The sequence below is a fragment of the Lissotriton vulgaris genome, chromosome 8 (genome assembly GCF_964263255.1).
Source record: "Lissotriton vulgaris chromosome 8, aLisVul1.2, whole genome shotgun sequence".
NCBI classification, from domain to species: domain Eukaryota; kingdom Metazoa; phylum Chordata; class Amphibia; order Caudata; family Salamandridae; genus Lissotriton; species Lissotriton vulgaris.
In genome coordinates, this window is record NC_141696.1 from 234,676,448 (window position 1) to 234,699,404 (window position 22,957).

The following is a 22,957-nucleotide window of genomic DNA, read 5'->3' on the forward strand; positions in this document are numbered from 1 at the left end:
ACATATACCAATATATATCATATAACACTTAGTTTATTAATTGAACAAATAATACTCTATCTAAAGAGAAATGTTAACATTACACTTTGTGGAACGACCTTCACATTTGAAAGGACTATTAAAAAAAGGAAGTTAAGTCAAGTGACCAGAATGACCTTGGCTTTTGTTACACGTAGGTTTGGCCTTCTGAGTTTAAGGTACTCTCCAGCTTTTACCAGATGATTCTGTAAAGCCTATGGGTTAGACCAAGAAGTGTGGCATCGCCCTTACAAAACAGATAAGACAATCCCTTCCTGTTCAATCTAGGAGAGAAAGCGAACCCGTTCACACTTTGTTAACGCAAGTCAGAGGGGCAAACGATAAACAGAAGAGTGCCGAAAACACTCCATGTACTGTCTCCCAAAATGGTATTTGTAGTCAAGGAGGACTATTTTTTAAAGACTGTCATGCCACACAGTGATTACTTTTACATTCAGTTCTGGCTCCATCTCTATTGAGCTCTTTTCCAATCACCTTCGCTTTTAGAATTATAATAATGAGGATCAGGTAGCCGAAGTGTAGCTTTTATTTATTTATTCAGTCTTTGTTGCAAGTTGGTAAATCCAAGTAGAGCAGCCCCACCAGGAGCAGACTTCCTTTTGCTCATCCCATACTCCAACTGCCACACCTTAAAGGCACCCAGCATTGCATTTATCATCACCACTCCAACGTTCCATGCAGCACACGCACACTGGCTGAGCAGCTAGGGAGAAGGCAACAGGGGAGAATCATCAATACATATACAAGATACTACAGGAAGCCTGTTTATACCAAACTTTTTCCAACATGATACTCAGGTCATTATCCTGCTTTTCACAATACTGCTTATAAGCCTTTGGATGCCAATTCATAAATAAATAACATAACACAACTGAACACTGTCCTATATTGCTGCGTTATTTTAAGATACATTTTAAAGTTATATTGTGTTATATTATAGATTATGATATATTCGTATGTTGTATAGTTAAGCTACACTGTGGATTGGTATGCAATGCTCTGTTATCTCGTCATGTTTTGCCACTTCGTGCGGTGTAAGTTTTGACTTTGTTGAGCAAGGTTATGTATTGAGTACAGCATGGCTGGGTGCTCTACGCTCTTGAATTACAAAATGGCACTATGAACCAGCGTAATTCAACTCATCTGCCCACGAGGCCCCTAACACCATAACCAAAATCTTTCTCTGCTTCCCCTGCCAAGCAGGTCTGATGTCTCGCTCTGGTCAGCTATGTCGGAGGCACTTTATGATAGCTTGGTTACTCCAGGATCACCAAATGCAGAAGATATCCACCCCTTCTACAAGAAGGAAGGAGCTGCATCACCCAGCACTGCAGCATAGCAAAGACAAGGTGAGTCACTAGAGCAAAGGACTGGCGGCTTGGCATCAGACCCGGGGAATTTGGCCGTGGCTTCCCATAGGGAATACTATTAGAAGCAGCTGACAAGTAGAGGGAGATGACCTATTCAATGAAAGTCCATGAGTCAGAGGGAATGTAGAGGAGCCAACAGAATAACACTTGAATCAAATCTTTGGCAGCCACATGGGCCTATGATTAGCAAGGGTGGCATAGGCCCTAATGGAAGCTAGGTCAATTGGGTGGTAAAAGACTGTCAAAAGAGTGTGCTGGGTCGTTGGCACCTGTGCCACCACACCTGGTGCACTAATAATAGATAGGCATCTTTATAGAATCCAAAACACCCGACACTTGCCCCCTCCATCCATTTTCCAGAAAAGACCTTGACCAGAGGCATAATGATTAATTTAGAGGGCAGGGTCTTCATACACGATTAAGGAGGCCGTCAAATAAGAGGTAAGAACTATACTTAATGCCCTTAGGTTACAGTAAAGGGAGGTAGGTCCTGTCAGTGCTTCATTCTCCCTTCAAGTCACTATTTACTGGCTTCAACTTCACTCCACACCACACACCAACACTCCATTAAATCCTTTACTCTCAGACACCGACTAATACAGGGAAATAATTGGGACACACAGGATACTACACACCTCCCTTTCTGACAAACAACATAACAAACAGCAGCCGCTCTCTTACATATAAAATGTGGGAATAATCATTCACAATCACTCAGTCTTTCACATGTCTAGCTTGCATATTCACCCTACAACTTTCTTAACTCTTCAAAACCTATCCAGACCCACAAAGACAACAAACAGAAAGTCACATAAACTCTGACAGGTCAAGCCATGATCTCATGTCAAATAAAGAAGCAAGACAACTAGGTTTTGACAACCACTGCACAACACTCAAAGACATTCAAGTCCTCCTTGAATGTGAGGTCCCATTAAAACATGTCTATATACTCACAATGACAACACACATAATTATTAAATTTCCTAACCTGTCTTGCAGCACTACGCATTCAACACATCACAACCAATAACATGAACTGCAATTACCAAAGCGAAGAAGTCAAATTACGCGGAAACTTGTTAACCGCAGATATGCATTACCAATAAGATGTATAGGGGACATGTTTATACGCAAGTTCCCCAAATTAATGAACCTCATACTAGGAGGGAAATAAGACATTTCTTAAAAGAAGCACGTATAATAAAACAAACCCCATGAATGCCAAATTATCCTGACCATTAATTATCTGAATATCATATTTTAACATCGCAACTAAACAAGTGCCAGGCAGGCGATTTTTCAACTTAACATGATTTCATGATACAGTATAGTATACCATTCAGCAATACAGTCTCCTTTCTATCTCCAACATCCTTGTGTAGTCTTTCTCCAATGTTACCACACCTGTCCCAATCAAACATCTGCTTATTGCTGTTCATGTCTACATAATCAGAACCTCCACTCCAACACCCAGGCATTGGTGAGTCTCCTTTCGCAAACACTTTGCACTGCTGTGCCCCCACACACCATCTTCTTATAGCACTAAATGACTCATGCAGGGAGATAAGTCCCCATTAGCTGGTGCTGTGTATTGTACAGGTTATTTGTCCATCATCTTAACCTCAGCAGTGTCAGTTTGACTGGTCACTCTGCGTTGAGTGCAAATAAAGTATGCGGATGGCACACAAGACACTGCAAAAGCACGGACTAAATTGTGCCACCGATTACTTCATTGAGAAATCATACGTGCACACTGCAACGCTGCTCAAAAAAAATGGCCGCTCATATTTCTTTCTAGATGTAGATGAGGTCGAAAAAGCAATTACTGCTTGGAGAGCTGGGAAATGATTGAGCTAAGGATTAATGTCAAGCATATATGGGTGATATGTTTCTTCCGGTCTTATTGGATATATTGATGTTAATATCTTTTTCTCCCTGTTACTCACTAAAATTTCACAGGATATCAGATGATTGCTTATATGATTAGGTTAAAATTGAAATAATGAGAAAGTGTGTAGCACGGGATGATTTTTTTTTTTCTTTTACTGTGTCGTACTGACTAATTATAAATACCTGGACCCGATTAGCGTCCTATCCGCTCACCTACTGCCAGGGGAACGGCAGTCAACAGAAAGGGGGGATCCGCAGGTAAACACGGGGTGGGGGGAGGTAGAAGCAGAGTGTGGGGCGGGCAAAGGGAAGAAATGGCTTGGGGTAAAAAGTGCATCAAAGGACACAAAAATGACAAAAAAAATTAAGAAGTTTTACAAGGCACTGATGATGATTGTTTATAGTGGCCGCATGGATAAGGAAATATATAATTTAAAATGCATTTAATAAAGTGTTTAACATGGAATGTTTCAGGATTAAACAATAAAATAAAAAGCCGTCTTGTCTATGAGGAACTTAGGATGTATAACCCGCAAATAGTAGTTCTTACTGAAACTCATATTGCTTATAAAGACAAACAACTGATCAAACAATTAGGATATGATCCCTTAGTTTGCACGGAATTTAACGCTTCAATTAGGGGAGTAGCGATTCTAAAACATAAAGGATTGAAATGTGAAATAATCAAGACTCTAACTGATAAAGCTGGCAGATGGGCGATAGTGCAGATAAAGTTAGGAAATTGTAAACTTACAATATGCGGAGTTTATGCTTCCAATCAAGATGAGCCTATAATTTTTGATCAAATTAATATGGAACTACTTGGCTGGGGGGGGGAGTATATTGTGTTAGGAGATTTTAATTGTATAATGAATTATAAATTGGATATCACTAGAAAAAATGCCTTTCAAAGAATGAGGAAAACTAGAGCTGCAATTCTGGATTTGGCAACAATACATCTTTTAAAAGATGTATGGAGATCTTTAAATCCTGATATAGCTGGCTATACATTTTACTCTGCTGCACATAAGGTATGCTCACGCATAGACATGATATGGGCCTCAGACTTGATTCTTGGCAAATGCTCAATGGCTATACACCCAAGGGTGACATCTGATCATAACCCGATCTCTATAACATTTACACTAACAACTGAGGAAGCTACCATCCGCTCTTTCTCATTCCCTCGCTATTTATTTTCTGATACGATGTTCATAAACCAGCTTAAGGAGCATATAAAAGAATTCATTGATATTAACAGACATTCTAGCTTACCATGGATAGTTTGGGATTCCTGTAAGGCTAGCATACGTGGATTTACTCAGCAATACATTTGGCGACAAAACAAAGAACTCCGAACTTTAAATCAGCAAAGGCTAAACGAAATCAGAGATATTGAACTCCAGATATCTGATGCTATTTGTAATAGTGCTCCAAATCTAGAAGAATTAAACTTCAAATTAATTGAGCTTAAAGCCGCAATAAAAGACCTTCTGAGGAACAAAAGCGTTAATAAACTAAAAAAATATAATCTAGAACAGTATGAAAATGGAGATAGAAGTGGGAAACTTTTGGCTTACAAAGTGGCGGAAGATCGTTCTATTAATATGGTTAAAGAAATTAAAGGGGACAATAATCAATTATTTTGTGATCCAAAATCGATCTTACAACAATTTGCTTCCTTCTATCAAACCCTTTATACATCGGAAGTTGCTATTTCAGATGATTGCATTAACAACTATATTAACGTTAACAAAGTCATTAATTTAGAGCCAGAACAATCGGCTCAATTAGAGGCCGATATTACGCCTTTAGAAATTAGGGGTGCAATTAAATCTTTAGCAATGGGCAAAGCCGTAGGGGAAGATCTTATCCCTCTGGAACTTTATAAATATTGTATTGAAGAATTAATATCATTATTTGTTGATGTGATTAGTGCTATTGGTAAAGGGCAACAAGCACCCAGATCCTGGAATTTAACCCAAATTATTTTCTTTTTAAAAAAAGGTAAAGCACCACAAGAGAGGGGATCTTATAGGCCTATTTCACTTATTAATAGCGATGCGAAAATCTTTGCCAAAATATTGGCTACTAGACTAGCTCCATACATGTCCCAACTTGTCTCTCCCCAACAACATGGGTTTATTCCTAAGCGTGACACCACAGCGCATATTAACATGGCTATATCGGCCTTTGATGCAGCACGGACTAAACACACCCCACTCGGTATGATTTTATTAGACGCTGAAAAAGCATTTGACCGGGTGGGGTGGGGTTTTCTATGGGCAGCTAGCTCTACAGGCATTTGGTATTAAAGGACAACATTTACGATGGATCCAATCAATATATGATAATCCTATGGGTAAGATCTCATATATGGGGAGATGCACTTCTCTGTTTTCCATTAAAAGGGGGACAAGGCAGGGGTGTCCTCTATCACCACTGCTTTTTGCTCTTGCAATAGAACCTTTCTTAATTGCCCTACAACGCCAAACGCTAATTTGCCCTTTTATTAATGGCTCAGATAAATTAGATATAACTGTATACGCTGATGATATTGCTGTTTTTTCGCCAGATGTTGTTAAAACCATGAAAGGTATTTTAGTAGAAGCAGGCACATATGGCTCTGTCTCTGGTTACAGACTTAACATCACCAAAACTCAGGTTGTCATGAATTACCAACCAACCACTCCTGTTTCTGGAACAAGTAATGCAGCCACCTATTTAGGTGTTAAAATCTCCTCGGATATTGATTCTATCATAGGATTAAATTACGAACCTTTACTAAAAGAAACCGCCATGCAACTTTTAAGAAATGGCATAAACTTCCAATCAGTATGATTGGTCGAATAAATTTAATAAAAATGAAAATGTTGCCTAAATTTTTATATTTGTTTCGAACGAAGGGTCAATAATTCCTTCTTCATCAGACTAGAAGGTATCATTGGCAGTTTTGTATGGGGATATAAAAAAGCCCGGTGCGCCGTATCATTGCTTAAACTCCCCTTTAGTCAAGGAGGACTGCTTTTTCCGGACTTTAAATTTTATTACTGGTCAGCATTTTTGACTCGGATTTGTAGTCTGACAGTTATGGACAAATGCTTATATTTTCACAGGTTCCTACTAGGATTAGATGTCAATATGTTTCTTTATAGGATAAATGACCCCAACTATTTTAAAAGGGTTAAATTTAAGACCATACGGGACACTGTGAGTGTCTGGCGATCTATTATGGCTAAATGCAATACCTCTCTTTTTCATAGTAAAACACCTTTATGGGGCAATCCCGGTTTCCCTACTATTTTTCATGACCCAGCTTGTCAAATGTTTTTAAACTCCGGTATTAGATTTTTGGGGGATTTATATGACCATCATGGTTTCATGGCATTTGATAAAATGAAACTCTGCTATAATCTACCTGAACTGGCAAGGTTTAAATACTATCAGATTAGAGATTTTATGGTGAAGAAATTAGAACTCACTGCAGTATTAGAATCCGAGATATGGGACTGTATCTATAGAGATGCAGATAAATCTATCATAAGTTTGGGTTATAAGCTCTTTTCTGATCTTAGGACCGGCGATGTTATCACTTTAACAGAGAAATGGAATAGGAAACTGGCAGTGAGTGTCCCAGCAGATTTAATTACCACATCTCTCAAAAGCCTTAATGTATCTGTTCAATCTTCCAGCTTAAAATTGCAAATGTTTAAAACTGTCTGTCAATTATATTACACGCCTGAAAGGATACTCAAATGGGCAATGAACAATAATTATTCTGATAGAACGAAGTGCCCTAAATGTGATATGAGTGGCGCGGATATTGTCCACATGTTTTTTTCTTGCCCTCATCTTAATGAATACTGGGAAGGAATAATTAAGGTTATCTCTGATAGGCTTGAGCAACCCTTCTCACTTTCACACATTGATGTTTGTGTGGGCATCAATGGGGGTGAAATGTTTAGAGATCTTTTGAATATCCTAATTACCTGCGCAAGGTTAACTATTGCTAGAGCATGGATCCAAAAGAACCCACCAATAGTTTTGGAATGGTGGAGTCTAGTCAAGGAGATTTATAGTATGAAAACCGCTTTTGCGGACTCAAGGGGATTGCAGGCCAGACAAAAAATTGACAGAATATGGGGTTTATTTATGTCTCAGTAATTTTTACTTAAAATGTATGTCTATCTGCGCTTATCTATATTTGTGGCACGGTTTAAGTAATGTTATATAATTATCTAATGCAGCCGTGGAGTATTGTTATATTTTCTTTCTTTTTATGTAAAAATGAAATGTTTATTGTTGCCTATGTGATCCTTTGATGCAAATAAAAAAAAATTGGAAAAAAAAAAATAATAATAATTACTGCCTGAATAGGCCTCCAAAAATCAACTCGCCCGCTCTCACGGCGAGCCAAACTTCTCAGGGCAAGAGTGTTTTCGGACCTACTGGCCCGGTCTAGTGAGCAAGTGTAACCGCCTTACTGTGATGCTGGTGCAGGAACTGAAAACACATTTTTTTGACTGGTTGATTGCGGTGTGGGCCCAGGCTGCAGAGTTCCCGTAGCGCCTGCTATTTATTCTTATTACCACTGGCTGATTACAGCCGGCCAAGGAGGGCCATGTAGGACGGTGTGTGCACAGTGGGTCTGCCAGCCCCTCCGTGCATGGCAGCGTTGGAAGGAATTGCAGAACACGTTTATTCTTCATCTTTGTTCATCCGTTGTTGTGGAGGGGCTCGCACCGCCCTTTCTGTTCTTGTCTTGGAGTCTATGGTGCATTTGCAGAACTCTGCGAGTAGCTCGTCTTCACTAGGCAGTTGCTTGCATGATGTGTAATAACGTAAGATTGTAACTGGCATTGCAGAGGCATTTATTAAAACCTACAGTTATATTGTTTTAATAGGGGATGTCCTGCCTCCTCTATTATAACAATGTCACCTCTCTTGAACTAAGAGCCAAGGCAATTTTCATCAGTACCCTATATATGGAATATATATTAGATAGATGAAGATGAAGTAACACTAAAGCCTGAATAAATAAAAAAGATATTTCTACAGGTTGCACCCGGAACTGACTAATTTGAAGGGGCACTCATAAGAAGCTTGGAAGTTGTCCGGGAAGAGATCCACCCTCCACGGCCATGCAAGTGAGGGGTCTTTCCACCTGTGTAGGCTGGCACATGGATGCCTCTGGTCTCATATCAAGAAGCAATTGTTTTATTGGGGGTGCACCCACCTCATGCAGAAAGTCTGTTCGGCGATGAGCTCAGCTTCGCAACAAGAAGTTTTTCAGCATTTGTTTGTACTCTACAAACATTTATTCACTTTGGAGAAGTTTGTGAGATATGTCAGAGGGATGTACTTGAAATTAATTATTGGGTACATGCGAGCCCACCGTGATGGTTGTACTTGTGGCTGCATACTGATGGGGGCGGGGTGAGGGTGAAGGGGGTGGGGGTGCAGGGAGGTTTAATGAGCCCCGCTCCAAGGGGTGTGGGAGGTTCTCCAATCAGAAAACGTACTGTACTTTATATTAAACCTCAGTGTGTATATGCTGCAGGAATCTGGGGTACAAGGCGTGATAACTTATTGCATATGTAAACATTATGAGGGAATAAAGGAAGGTCTGACTTTAGGGGTGCATATGATGTTTGAATCAAGTGGTGTTTAGAAGGTCTAGACAAGAGAATGCATATGAAGTCCATATTAGGTAATGCGTGTTGGGTCAGGATCAGAGGGCGCGCGCTCATGTCCCTTGCTGTCGATTGTGGCTTACTTGGTCTCACGGGCTGTGTTCACTTGCTGTGGTGCCCAGCTAGTGTATGGCGTGTGTACAGGCCCTGATGTGGTGTCACTCCGAGGAGGGACTAAGGGTGGGGGGAGGTTGGCATGGGAGTATGTGAGAACTTACAACATGGCACGGTTGGGTGCTACATTGAAGACATATGTATTTAGGGAAGCTCCATACATTGGACCCTCTCTAGGTGAAGCGACCTTCTCTTGTGCCGTCTCCCCATCCTTTTATTCTACTTCAAAGAAGGGCTCTTCCTTTTCTCGGTCCTGGACCGGGAGGTGCTTCACGGTGACATGTTTGCGCTATGCAAAGAAAGGATAATACATTAGAGTACTGCTGGAAAAAAATAGACTACACCCAGCTATTAATGTTCATACTCCTGAACTCCAGGCGCTCTGAAGTGTCTTACAGGCAAAATGCAGACGGCATGGAAATCACAGATGAATAAGTGTGTTCTCTATCTCTCGCCCCAGGATCTTTAGGCTCTCGAAGCCGCTGAAAAGGTTGCATGTTTGTCTTTCTTGTATGCAAATGATAGGATGTGCCTAGCACTTTATTTTGCTCCATCCCCAGAGCCTTACAGTGGGCTAAAGTACCTTTAATAGGCCACCATGGTGAATACTAATGAATCAACCAGTCTTTTTACCTTAAAGGATAGAGTAAGCTAGCTCTTTTTGATCTCCCGCTAGGGATAAATAAAAGTCTGAAATGTACTGACGCAATAAATTGGTGGTACAGAAAATACCAATAAATAAAAAAAGTATTCTCTTGCTCTCAAGCAGCACTACATCGTGTGGCTAGCTTGTCCTCGATTGCTGTAGGACAGGGTTCTCCAAAGTCGGTCATGGAGAGCTGGAACCATGCCAGATTTTAAAGATAACTACATTTATCTAAATGGGGATATGCTACAAATCTGGCATGGATCCAGGCGTCAAGGACCGACTTTGGAAAACCCTGCAGTAAAATCTTGAAGTGCACTGCTGTGCCTGGAAGGGGAAGTGTTGGTATTACTCAAAATACCACTAAATGATTTAATGTCTCTTGCTGGCCAACAAAACAACCCAGTGTGCCTTGCTCCTTTTTCTGTCACTCTGGTCCCTGGGTGCCCTGAAGTGCCTGGAAGGCACCATGTTGACACTATACAATGTAGCAAGTAGATTAACTTACCACCTATGGGAAAAGTGGAGAGTATGCATAACTTCTCCAGCTGTGGAACGTCATAGCGATGAGAACTATCTGGGAGGCCAGATGTCCGCACTATTCCCAGATAGCAATAAATTGTTGAATAATGCACGTGTCCCTAGCTGGCAAAGAGATAATATGCTCCTCTTTTTCAGCTTTTACTCCAGGGTCTCAAAGCGCTATGAAGTATTTGGAAATCAACATGCTGGATATATATATATATATATATATATATATATATATATATATATATATATATATATATATATATATATATATATATATATATATATATATATATATATATATATATATATATATATATATATATATATATATATATATATATATATATATATATATATATATATATATATATATATATATATATATATATATATATATATACACACATACACACACACATATATATATATATATATACACATACATATATATATATATATATATATATATATATACTGATAATGTTCAAAAGTGTCTGAAAGTGAACAGGTTTGTACTATAGAAAATACCAGAGCTCAACATCTTCACCAATCTGTTGTTTGGAGATTTATTTCGATAACATTTTAAAGATTCAGGGCTTTATTGGAGTACTTCACATGTTGGTATCCTTGAAAGTCAAATTCCCGCTCACTGGTATTCTAGTGGTCCCGGGTTTCGTGTTGGTGGTGCTGTTAATGTTTTTTTTTGGTTTTTTTAGCAGAGACCAGTTGATGGGTAGAGTGCATCATAGTCAGGTAGAGTAGATCATTCAAGTCACTAGACGTGCAGGCCTGGTATAATTGTTATGATTTTTCAAGCTCCATGCGTCATTTCAGTAGGTTTACTGTAAGGGAGATTTCCTGCATTTTTCCACTGTCTCCATAGGAACATCTCCACAGTGCTGTCCTTATAATACGGTCTATATAACATTGTCCTAAAGCTTAGGACTATATACTTGGACACATCACCCGAGTTTATAAATCTACTAAGATGGCTCTAATTGCCGGTCGATTTAATGGATTGGGCACCAAACTAGTCTTCCATGGTCACAGGACCATAATCCTTCTCTTGAGAGTCATCTACCTTTGCCAACAATAGCTCCCAACTACCACCGGTGTCCTGCTTTATTTTCATGTAGATCCTTAACAACTCACCACAAAAATGTTGAAGTTAGAGGGCAGGGTCTTCATACACGAGCCTGGATCCACTTAGCTAAAAGTTATTTATTTCACATTAGGCCCTTAGGCTACAGCAACACCAGGTGGGTTCTATCAGGGCTCAATTCTTCTCCACAGGGGCCCATCTCCCGTCTCCCAGTCTCCAGTCTCCAGTCCAAATCACACAAACATTCTATTACATCACGTACTGGCAGTATTCCAGACACCAGCTGACACATACAGGGAATGGGGACACACAACACCATTTGTTGCAGTTTCACCTAAGAGAGAGAGAAAAGAGTTCCAACACCCAGTGGACCCCTTTGGTTCAAAACAAGGAAGAGGAGAACAGAAACGTGGTGCATGAAGGACAAGGCAACATAAGTTCAGTGAAGGTCAGGCTTTGGAGGCGGCAGTGGTCTAGATAAATAATCAACAAGATACATGTGAGGACCAAGGGAGGCAGCAGGAAAAAAAACAAGAGAGCCATTGACTGTGAAGAGTAACGTAGGTGTGGGCTAAAGAGAGACAGACCCACAGGTACGAAAGAAGAGCAGCATGTTCAATTGATCTTTTTTTCCACAGACGAATACAGTCATTGCATTCTGATTGGTGTCTTGTTTATCATTTACCACCGAAGTGCAGTTCAGCAATCACCATACAACGCCCAATTGAACCATTTAGCACAGCAGTAAAAACAAGTATATTAGGCAATGCATGTGCAACAAGCCACTGATGCAACTGCACCTGATAAAACACCAAACCACTTTGATCTTTTCCCATTTTCCCTTTCTGTAAACCCCAAAGAAACACTATCACTTTCCCTTCTGGTCCCTGATCCTTCTCCTGACATGCATCCTCTTGTAACTGGATTACAGCTCATCTTACATCAAGCAATACTGCTTTACAGTACACTCTGACGTTTTATTTAAAGTTGTTGCGTTTTGTTATGTCACTAACACATCAAAGAAGAAAACATTACAAGATCCTCTGCTGAAGCACACAGGCACACCACTGTCCCTGCACTTTTACCATCACACCAGTCCCAAATGCACACACCCTGCATTCTCGCAGACAGCTGTCACTCTGCATGCACACAGGCACAGACTAGGCTGCAGCAGCACTAAATTGCACTTCCTTCTCCACGGAGTCTAGTTAGGGTCAGGCAGTCAAAGTGCTTTCCTGGCACCTGTTTCAGTTTGTGTGCCGTATGTGTGAGATGGAGTGGTAAGAAGGCCAAGCAGAGGAAGGGCCAAGCTGCAGCCAGCTAGAAAGAAGGGTTAATTTGGAGTACCTCACTATCTACTCTCCCAGGGTAGAACCAATAGAGGGAGGATGCTGCACTCGGCCCTCCTGGAGTCCCCTCCCCACCTGCAGCAGCCAGAGTCTCTAGGGGGTTAGGGGCTGTAAAGGCAACGGCACACCAATTCGGTTATGGTCAGGCTAAGATTACATATCATTGCCAGAGACTGGTGTCACCTCTCAACTTCCCAGGTGGGTCCAATAGGCAGATAATCGAGTTGGACAGGGTGGGTAAAAGGCAACTGCAACCGGAAAGTAGTAAGTGGCCACAACTAGCCTCACGACGTACCAATCTGGAGACTCCTGCTACTTCGAAGGTGAAGTTTGTTGTGGGACGAAAATCATGGCATGGATGGAGCCAGGAGGAGACTTTAAAAAAGAGCCACAGACCGCTGTTCTTGCTTCACAGTTGCTTGCTTGCACTGACCAGCATGTGCTCCTTTCTCTTCTACGTTCTCAGGAGAACAGTTGTACACTCAATGTACATTGTTGGCAGATCCCTCCCCTGTCCAGTCTTCTCTTTGCCAACAACCATACCAGGAAAAGGTGGATGAGGAACCCACACTATTGTTGCGGCCTGCCCAGCCCTGCTCTCAGGCCTTTAATCCATGGTGCTCCATAGTCGAAAGTGTAAGGAAAAAACCCCCAAAGAAATAAACCAGCACCAAAAACTGCTACACCCATGAACCTTATGTCAAAACACTGCCTTGTGCCTCCAAGGTGAGTAAACTCTCACTGGGCACATGCGAACGTGCGCCCCCACCAAAACCCTTAAAACACAGTTTCACTACGTTTCCTGTTCTAGCACCAAGACTTTTGATTACAGCTGGTCGGCGTGCTTTTTCCCATTGTGAAAGGGTAATGCCGATTACATCTCTCAAAACGAGAAGCTTCGGATGCAAGAGCGAATAATGAGCACAGTGGAAAAGAATGCATTGGGGATGGAGCTGGGAACCATCACCAGCAAGATGCAAGGGACAAAGAAGAAGTGGTCGGGATACAAGAGGGATTGGAACAACCAAGGCACGAGGGTCCCCTAGTGTATGTTGACTTATTCAACATGCTTCTCTCTGTACAAACCACTGTTAGATTATATATCTGGTTTAGATCCACTAATTCTCAATAGAACAGGGAAGAATTATTGATGCTCACTTCACTGGATCAGATTAGTTTTGAAGGATCTGCCTTTTGCCTGCAATAAAACATTACATTATACACAATAGAGGCCAAGGGCATGACCACTGTGAACCAAAAAACAAAGAAGATGTGCAGAGTGTCCATCAGCATCCACACATGAGTTTGTTCTGGCGGAAGAGGACTGAAGCCCTGCAACAAGTACCACATTGACTGAAGCATTGTGAGAGTGAAATTCACTATCACCGACAATTATTAGATTTATTTTCAAATAAACTTTAATGTATTTAGCGTTTACTGCCACTGACAAGGCTTTGAAGCCGCTTTGCAGTGAGCAATGCTCAACTTTGGAACGCATGGCTTGAGTTAAATAGTAAGATTAGTAAAATGTGCTTTACTTTTCCTTGTGGACTATTTGTGGTACCTTTGAGCTCTTGATTTCATGTGTGTTTAGTAGTATTTTGAGATGGGGTGGAATGAGGGGAATTTATTAGAAAATGGGGAGTTGCAAGTCAATACTGGGAGTAGTAGACATATGCACCAGTTAGTTATGTGAATTGGTGCAAAAAGAAGGGTGGGGTTTGAGAAAAGTCTGTTTGGGAGTTCTTAGTAGTCAGAAGATTTGGGTTGGGTGTGAGAGAGGAGGCAAATGACAAAGGTTGAAGGGAGTTCATTTTTTATTAAACAAATAGCAAATTAACATATACATGCAGATATACATACACATGACACTTAGTGAAGTTTTAGTAGCGAGCTTTAAACCCCTTCATAAATACACCTGTATTTAAGCAGCAATATTTACATGGTCTGACAGAATCAATCAATCAATCAATCAGGGAATTGTGAAGCTCAGCTACTTACCTGAGAGAGTCTCAAGGAGTTGAGGGGGGTAGGTGGAGAGAGGTGGGTGGGGGGGCAAGTTCCACTGATTGCTGAGGTCATCCAAAGAGCCAGGTCTTGGTGTCCGTCCTGAACTGGGGCAGTGTAGGCACTTGCCGAAGGTGGAGGGGAGATCGTTCCAGTCCTTGGCTGCGAGGTAGGAGAAGGACTTTTCTCCCGTTCTGGTCTTGTAGATGCGAGGGATGGTGCCCAGAGAGAGGTCAGCTGATCGGAGGTGTCTCTTGGGTGCATGGAAGGAGAAGCGTTTGTTTAGGTATGCTGATCCAATGTTGGGGACGGCCTTGTATGCGTGGGTAGGAGCTTGAAAGTTATTCTTCTTTTGAAGGGAGCCAGTGGAGATCGTGGACGTGTTGGGTGATGTGGTTGTGACGGGGGATGTCTAGGATCAGTCTGGCTACAGTGCTCTGGAAGGTCCGGAGCTTGCAGAGGAGTTTCTTGTTGATATCGGCGTAGAGGGTGATGCCATAGTCTAATTTCCTACTAATGAGGGTGTGTGTGACCGTTTTTCTGGACTCTGGTGGGATCCATCTAAATGTTTTCCGGAGTATGCGGAGGGTGTTGTAGCAGGCTGAGGATACGGTGTTGATCTGGAGGTTCATCGTGAGCGATGATTGAAATATGATGTTGATGTTCCGTGCGTGGTCTGTCGGTGTTTCTGAGGGAGGGAGCCACCAGGTGTCATCCCATGTAGACATGTAGAGGGAGTGGAGCCGAGGACTTCTGCATTCTCAGAGCGGAGTTCCAGGCAGCTCTTCTTCATTCAGGTGGCAACTGCTTTTATCCCTTCTTGGAAGTTGTGCCTGGTGATGTTGGGTTCTTTGGTGAGGAAGATGTGCTGGGTGTCGTCTGCATAGGATCCAATGTTGTGCCTGTGGTTTCTGACGATGGTTGGCGAGGGGAGCCATGTACATTTTGAAAAGGGAGGAGCTGTGGGAGGATCCCTGGGGCACTCAATATCTGGTCTCTGTAGGTTCTGAGAGGTAGGGCTGTTGTAATTTGGCAGTGATTGAGTTAGCATTAGCAGAAGCCATCCTGTATTTAGAGGTTATCTTATCCGTTTTGTGGAATCCATTTTGTATTTCTGGCAGCCATCTTGTTTGCCATGTGCTACCACGTGAGTGCCATGTGCTCTGTCCTACCTTGCTGTTGTCTACTCTTGGAATCTGCCTAGAGACAGGTTATATTTAGTTTCTTCTGCTTCGCACATGCTCAGTTGAGCTTGCAGCTGTCCATGCAGCTGCTGTTAGTCTGTAACTGTCAGGATGTGTTCACTAGAATTAGCAACTGTTAGCTCCACCCATTTGTTGACTGTGCATTTTCTGTATTACCTTATATGTACATAAAACCTTCTTCTTGTACTTGTACCGCCTTCTTTCGAGCCCTGTGTGGGTATAAAAGAACCAAGCTCCTTCCATTCAGGGTGCTACTTCATACACTACCGAAGGGTGTTGTGTGAATGTAGTTCCACCTCATGAGGTTTAATAAACCTTGTATTTTCTATCCCAGTTTCTGTGCCAACTTCTATTCTATGGTCTGTGGACTCTGTGCAGAGAAGGGCGAACCCCTAGCACTGGTAGGCCTTGCTAAGGCCCACTACTACAAATTGGTGCTCCACCGCGGGGCTCATCGGCGACTCGGATGCCCGAAGGAGTGGTCGCGCTGAGTTCTGCCTGCGAGAAATGAGCATACCCAGCCCAGGGCTTTTCCGCCGATGCCAGTGTTGTGGAGTATGGTGGCTAGTGTGCGGTGGGAGACGGTGTTGAAGGCAGCTGAGAGGTCCAGGAGTTTGAGGGCTGTCGTTTGGTCGAGGAGGGAGTGTATGTCGTTGGTGGTGGTCAGTAGGGCGGTCTCAGTGCTGTGGTTGCTGCGAAATCTGGATTGGGATATGTCCAGGACTTTGTTGGCTTGGGTGAAGTTTTCTAGACAGACACATGTATCTTGTGGCAAAGTATACAATTTATTTATCTTTCCACTTATTTTAATTTATCTGCTTATAAAAGCAAGCATATTTCAATGTACCAGGAAGTATATATAATAAAATCCTTATCTCCATACCCCGAGAAGCATTGTTTGTAATGGCTAAGTATATATGCACTGTCGATTAGAGAGTTTTTAAATATATTTTTATATCTAAATAGATTGTCATATTTCTTCAACTTTCTCGGTGATGATGTACTGTGTTTCGTGGCTTCAGGCATGTTCCTATTCATACTGGTTAGGCCTAACTCAAGCCCTGTTGACAATCTGAGTATAAGAGACTACAGGAAGCCCCAGATCAATGGACCATCTAGCTGTAATGCTGAAGCGTTGCTTTGGGGTTCACATCATAGAAAGGAGAGAGTGCTTGTCAGATACATGGTGATTGTGGTAAAGGGGCCTCTGGCACTTTCTAGGCATATTGCTTGACATGAGGATGCATACCATTGGATTTCTGGTGGATGGACCTAATGGGATCCACCGAAGGGCTCCTGTTATGTTTACACTTTCTCGTCAGACTCCGCTTCATAGGCATAACTACTGACTGGCCTTTAGACTGTGCCTTTTCCAGTCAACAACTTATGAGTTACATCAGGCTGCCTGTTTTTCACTTTTGTAAATTTTTTCCCTATTATGTTGTACTGTTTTGCTCTCCCTTTGTGGATATGCTTCACCCGAGATAACTGGTTGTCCCTCAAGTCTTTTCTCAGGCTGCGAGGATTACTATATTACCTGCTACAACATTGAGCAATTGCATTTTCTCTGGGACCTGGTCCTTAACTTAGATGCAGGACTCTGGTGGGTACTGCAGAACATCGGAAGAGCGCTTCCGGTTGCGTTGGACTTAACACAGGGCTAAACTTATTTTCATGCATACAAAACTGATATGAGAGTTGTCTTCCCAAGGTTCTGCAATGGGATTGATCAGCTAATCTTCCTAAAGATTTACTAATTCTTCTACCCTTTCCCCTTTATTTCCCGTTTCCTTTCTGTCAGCCTGACATTATCAACTAAAGTAATAAATACTGCTACATGGACACGTGAAAGTGGTATGTTTTTCACAGTGGTCAGGTTGCCGAACGTGACATCAAAATTTGGCCATACCCATTATATTGGTCTCCTGAAGCTGACCCCCATGATTACATTGGTTACCTCATAACCATGTGCTCCAGCAGCTGAAGACCATGTCCATGGCGATTTACAGCTGACACTGTTCTATCACATACAGCTCCCTGAAATTGTCAGAAAGGAACTCAGACAATCTGTGTCCCACAGTTGCTAGTCACATCAACATTCATCTGAGCATGCAACCACACATACAGTAGGAATTTTGAACAGATCCTTGACTTTCTCTTCAGACAGGAAATCACACCTGCTTGGCAACTGGTAGTACACATGCCATTGTTTCTGCAGAGAACTTAAGGAACATGGGGTTTACCCGCATGGATGAAAGAGTCAGGCTGTTTGCATTTTAATTCCTGTGATGCCAAGTGAAACATTGTGACTATGTTATAAAACTTTTAATCATCAATATACGCCGTAATAGTGTGAACAGCATATGTACTGGCAGAGTTCAAGTGTTAACTTTATCTGTGCAAACCATGCTTCGAGATCATGCCTCCATTTGTCACCTATAGGACTCCTGGAATGTGAAAACCAAAAAAGGGTTCTTGGCATTCAGTGAGTTTACTATAATACGGGGGCCTATATTTCCAGGGATAACAGGTTCAAAAGATTGCACAGTGCACTGGAGCTGAGCGTGATACTGTTGAAAGGGGTGAATAGTAAAATTCCAGGATTTAGATAATACCGGATACCAAACAATAAATGTAGTACATTCAATAAAAGTGTATAGTAAAATGGAAGTTAGCCTGTACTTTTCAAGAAGCTTTGGGGTGAAGCTATGACTACTGACTGAAGAGCTGCGGTGAGCAAGGAGAGTAAGGCCAGCTAATTATAAAAGACCACCTAAAACAGACTGAACCTGGAGTATATGAAATAACAAAAGCTCAACTTGTCACCAGTTCAGAATTAAGGAAGGTCTAGCATCACAGGCTCAGACATCTGTGGCGCCTACCTGCGCTTTTGGTACCAGCACTCCCGGTTTCGGTCACTAGCCCCGTCAATGAGTAATCCTTGCATTCACATACTTATGAAGCTAGGATGGAGTTGTAGAGAACAAGGGAAGTAACAGAGTTTCAAAAGTAGAAAAAAAGGCTGGAGAGAAACAATGACTTGCTCATGTGAGTCAAGAAAGTCAAGGAACAAAAAAAGAAGCCAAAGTAAGAAAACTGAATTAAAAGAGAAGAATCTTGCTAATACACTAGAACTGAAGACCCAGTGACTTGAAACAAACAAGGTAATGCCTGCTACAGTAGTGAACTCTGCACCTCTCAGAGACTACTCTCATGTCTCCAGGTGAAAAAGGAGTTGACGGTTGTAGAAACGAAGCTGGAAACTTCTTGAGGTTCGTCAGATTAAGTTTATTACAACGAGCCCCATAACACATCTAATGCATCTCACATCTCTGGTACAACTGGCAGGTAATGCCAGTTAAACTGTAATCTATGGAACGTAGGGTGGTGAGGGGAGCGGGTGACCAATGGGAAAGGGAAGATGGGAATACATCACAATACCTGTCCTCGTTCAAGTGGTTGCTTGCCAGGGATTGACTCGCGCCAACCAGATGGAATGGCGCTGGTCAATCTCTGTCATTACAACAACTGTCAACTACTTGCTTGGAGCACCTTGAGAAAATACAATTCATCCAGAGAGGGTAAGGAGTATATTTATGACAGACACAAAGTCCATGACATCTCCAAATTAAAAGATTTATATACACAGCCTGCCACCTTCCTTTGGAATGTAGAGGTTTCTTCTCAATGTCCGAAACTGGCCGTCACATAACAAAACAATGCTATTTTTTAAACCCCTATAGCAACAGTTTCCTTTTACCCCAAGAGGATTGTTCGACATTTTAACTCCAGTTCCACTTAAAGATTTGGTAAACGCTTACATGGCTCATGCTTTAAGGGAAGTGAAAGGGAATGATAAATAAAAAAAAGACAACTGCACAATACATGTCAAATGTAATGTTAATCAATGCACACAAAAAACTCATTGTCATACTAACTCATGTTGGTTGTTAAGGCGCGTGTTGGTGATGAAAAACAGCACACTGGTAATGTTAGCAGTAGAGAAAGCATCAGTTGGTAATTGCGCGTATGTGCACCAAAAAGTACTAAAATGAAACTACACCCCAAAAAACATTAGGAACAAGTCCCACTCTCTGAATGACTACATCTTATCCACAGACATCACTCGCCTGTGCACATCTACAAACCATTTCATTCTACTTGTCCCCACAGATACCAGCAGACCACTTTAAATAATGAACATGAAATACTAATTTTCTGCTCCGACTGCGTAACTGCTCATTCAGATAAATCTCACCTGTTCAGGAAGAGAAATAACAAGATCTGTGTCATGCTGGTTTACGATCCGTGTGAGGAAGTAGTCACTGCAGGCTGCAAGCAGGGACCTGTGAGCCCGGAAACTCTGGTCTTCCACTTGGATGGTGACATCGCATAAGAGGCCTTGCTTTCTCTGGTCATTGAGACGGAGGAGGACGCTGATGCTGTGCACAGAAGATTCATAGGCAAACACCGAGCTCTTCTCACTGCTCCCAGACATTCTGTTCCATCAATGGCTCGCACATACTTCAGTTACCCATCACACCTATAGGAAAGCCAAAGGGTTTGAAATGATTGTGAATTCAAATATACTGTATTTTAGTGAACCATGCTAGGAAACATTGTTACCCATCACACCTAAAGGAAAGCCAAAGGGTTTGAAATGATTGTGAATTCAAATATACTGTATTTTAGTGAAACATGCTAGGAAACATTGTGCACTGACCGGGATCATGTCAGAACGACTAAAACAATTAGAACAATAAAGTGGTGTACAAATGCTAGTAAATGTCATGCTTTATCCCCATTCATCTTACTGTATTTCTCTTGATACACAGGTAATGGCAGTGTGTGTTCCAAAATTGTTCAACGAGAAAAGAGATTCAGAACCTCAATCTGCAATTCCAACTCCATTTACAATTGATTTGCTGAAAATCTGATGTATTTAATATAAACAGTTTCACACTTCAAGTGTCCATATTTTTCTCTCTTTACGAATAAGTTTTTAGAGCCCAAGTTATTTTAACTACACATGCTATGTAGAGAAGTGCCGAATTGGCAGACACACAACATCGCTGCTGCATTGTCATTCACAATAATGGCCAGAGGCCAGGTGGCTCACGAAGTCCCAGCCAATAAATCAGACATTTAGAACTATAGCCATACCCCCTAAATTTGGAGTAAATAGATTACTTTTGAGGACTATCACAAAAATATCAGGAATGTAAGTAGGATTCTGCGACTCCTGAAGTTTCCCAGGAGGGCCCACAAGAAAGAATATTTCTGCATAAATGCAGTAGGTGGGCACTTCTGCAATCAGCATACGGAAAGGTGGTGCATAAGCACATTTACACGTTATAATGTTATTTTTGCTTCGACGTCATGTACAAATCCCTTTCTTAAACATCGTAAACTGTGTTCCTCTTCACTAAAACCCTGAATAACCATTTACTCCTGCCCTTGACATAAGTAAATTTGAATGTGGGGGGGGGGGGGGGAAGGGGGGAGTTGGAAACGACCTGATAAAGAGTGATGCATACCCTTGCCAAACCATCCACCAATATAAAACCCACCAGAGGGAGCACATTAGCCCTCAAATGCCATTTGCTACGGCAAAATCCCCTAATCACTGGTCTTGTAAAATCAGGAATTGTATATACTCCTTGTAAATGTGGTCATTAACGTAGGTGCACGAATAGCTTTCAAAGTCAGCCCACATTTTATAAAAATGCTGAACCATATTTGGGAGCCTCTTCGGAGTTTTGAGTCACATTGAAAAATACTGATCGGGCTGCAAATGTGATATCATCATTAAGTACCAGCCATATTAAAACAGCACATTTCTCAACGTTAAGGTGCCTATATCTATCAAGAATAGCCCAGTTACACTTTCACAAAAAGTAGAAATGTAGCGCTTCACTCCTGGCCTATAGAAAACATTCACAATTTAGGGGCCACCAATTTTGTCAGTACTCAAAAGTGAGGAATAGGTTTTAATTTTCTTGACTTTAATATTCAACAGCCTTCGTTTATATTTATCTTTGAAAGTACAACAGCTATAAGGAAATGCAAAACAACAACAAATCACACATTAACCACTGACCGATTAGCAGGGAAAAGACCCATGATGCGCTGCAGGCTCAATCGGCAGGATCAATAATGCTACAGACGCCAACAGGCACTAAACCCCTTTTTTGGGTCGAGCCTAGCGCAGCCTGCATGCGCTGCTCTGCGAGGCATGTTGTATCTCCTCTCTCTGCATTAATCATGCCTCTCGATCCCCATTCGTTCCTATGTGTGCTTGTTTAAATTCCTTTGCTTTCATTGGTCAATTGTTACATTTGTTCCTGCTTTCTATGGGTGGTTCCTGTCCCTGGCAACTAGCCCTGTTACAAGTATTATTGATCCTTTATCACGTTACGTTTTTTGCACTTTTTAGGTCTCGTGGTACTGCCGCCACGAGTCTTATAGCTGCTGTCTGTGCCTCCAAGGGAGGCAGAGCTAGCTACAGACCTGTGCACGAGCCGATTCTACTATGGGCACGAGCCGATTCAGGTCTGTGAACGGCTTCACAGTGGAACAGCTTGTGGCTGCAAGTAACAATTATCACAGCATGAGACCCCACTTATCACAGCATGTCAACAGGCGCCCCAGGCTGCTGGAGCACTCAACTATAATTAATGTGCATTTGAGTGCTCCAGCAGAGTGGGGCGCCTCTCTGCATGCTGTGATAATTATCACTTTGGGGCCTCATGCTGTGATAATTAGGGTGGCATGCTCTATTTGCAGCACTGAACATTTTCAAAGAAGGCAAAGCAGCGACATTCATTGGAGACACTCACCCTCACTGCCCTTTCCCCCCTCATCCCCTCACACCCCCTGACCCCTCACACCCCTCCTCACCCTCACACCCCCTCACTCTCACACACCCTCACTCACCCTCTCACCCTCACACACCCTCTCACCCCCTCACCTTCACACCCCCTCACCCTCCCTCACTGACCCTCTCACACC

At 42.0% G+C, this 22,957-nt stretch overlaps 1 protein-coding gene across 2 annotated transcripts in view; it reads right to left on the bottom strand.

The window, feature by feature from the left end:
• Window positions 1–22,957, bottom strand: part of BACH1 (BTB domain and CNC homolog 1) — a 143,361-nt gene that overhangs the window by 42,227 nt on the left and 78,177 nt on the right. For both annotated transcript variants that reach the window (XM_086934014.1, XM_086934013.1), the window contains exon 2: window positions 20,205–20,489. In XM_086934014.1, coding sequence (XP_086790140.1) covers window positions 20,205–20,444 — 240 coding nt within the window. In that variant the 5' untranslated portion in view covers window positions 20,445–20,489. The remainder of the gene's footprint in view (window positions 1–20,204; window positions 20,490–22,957) is intronic.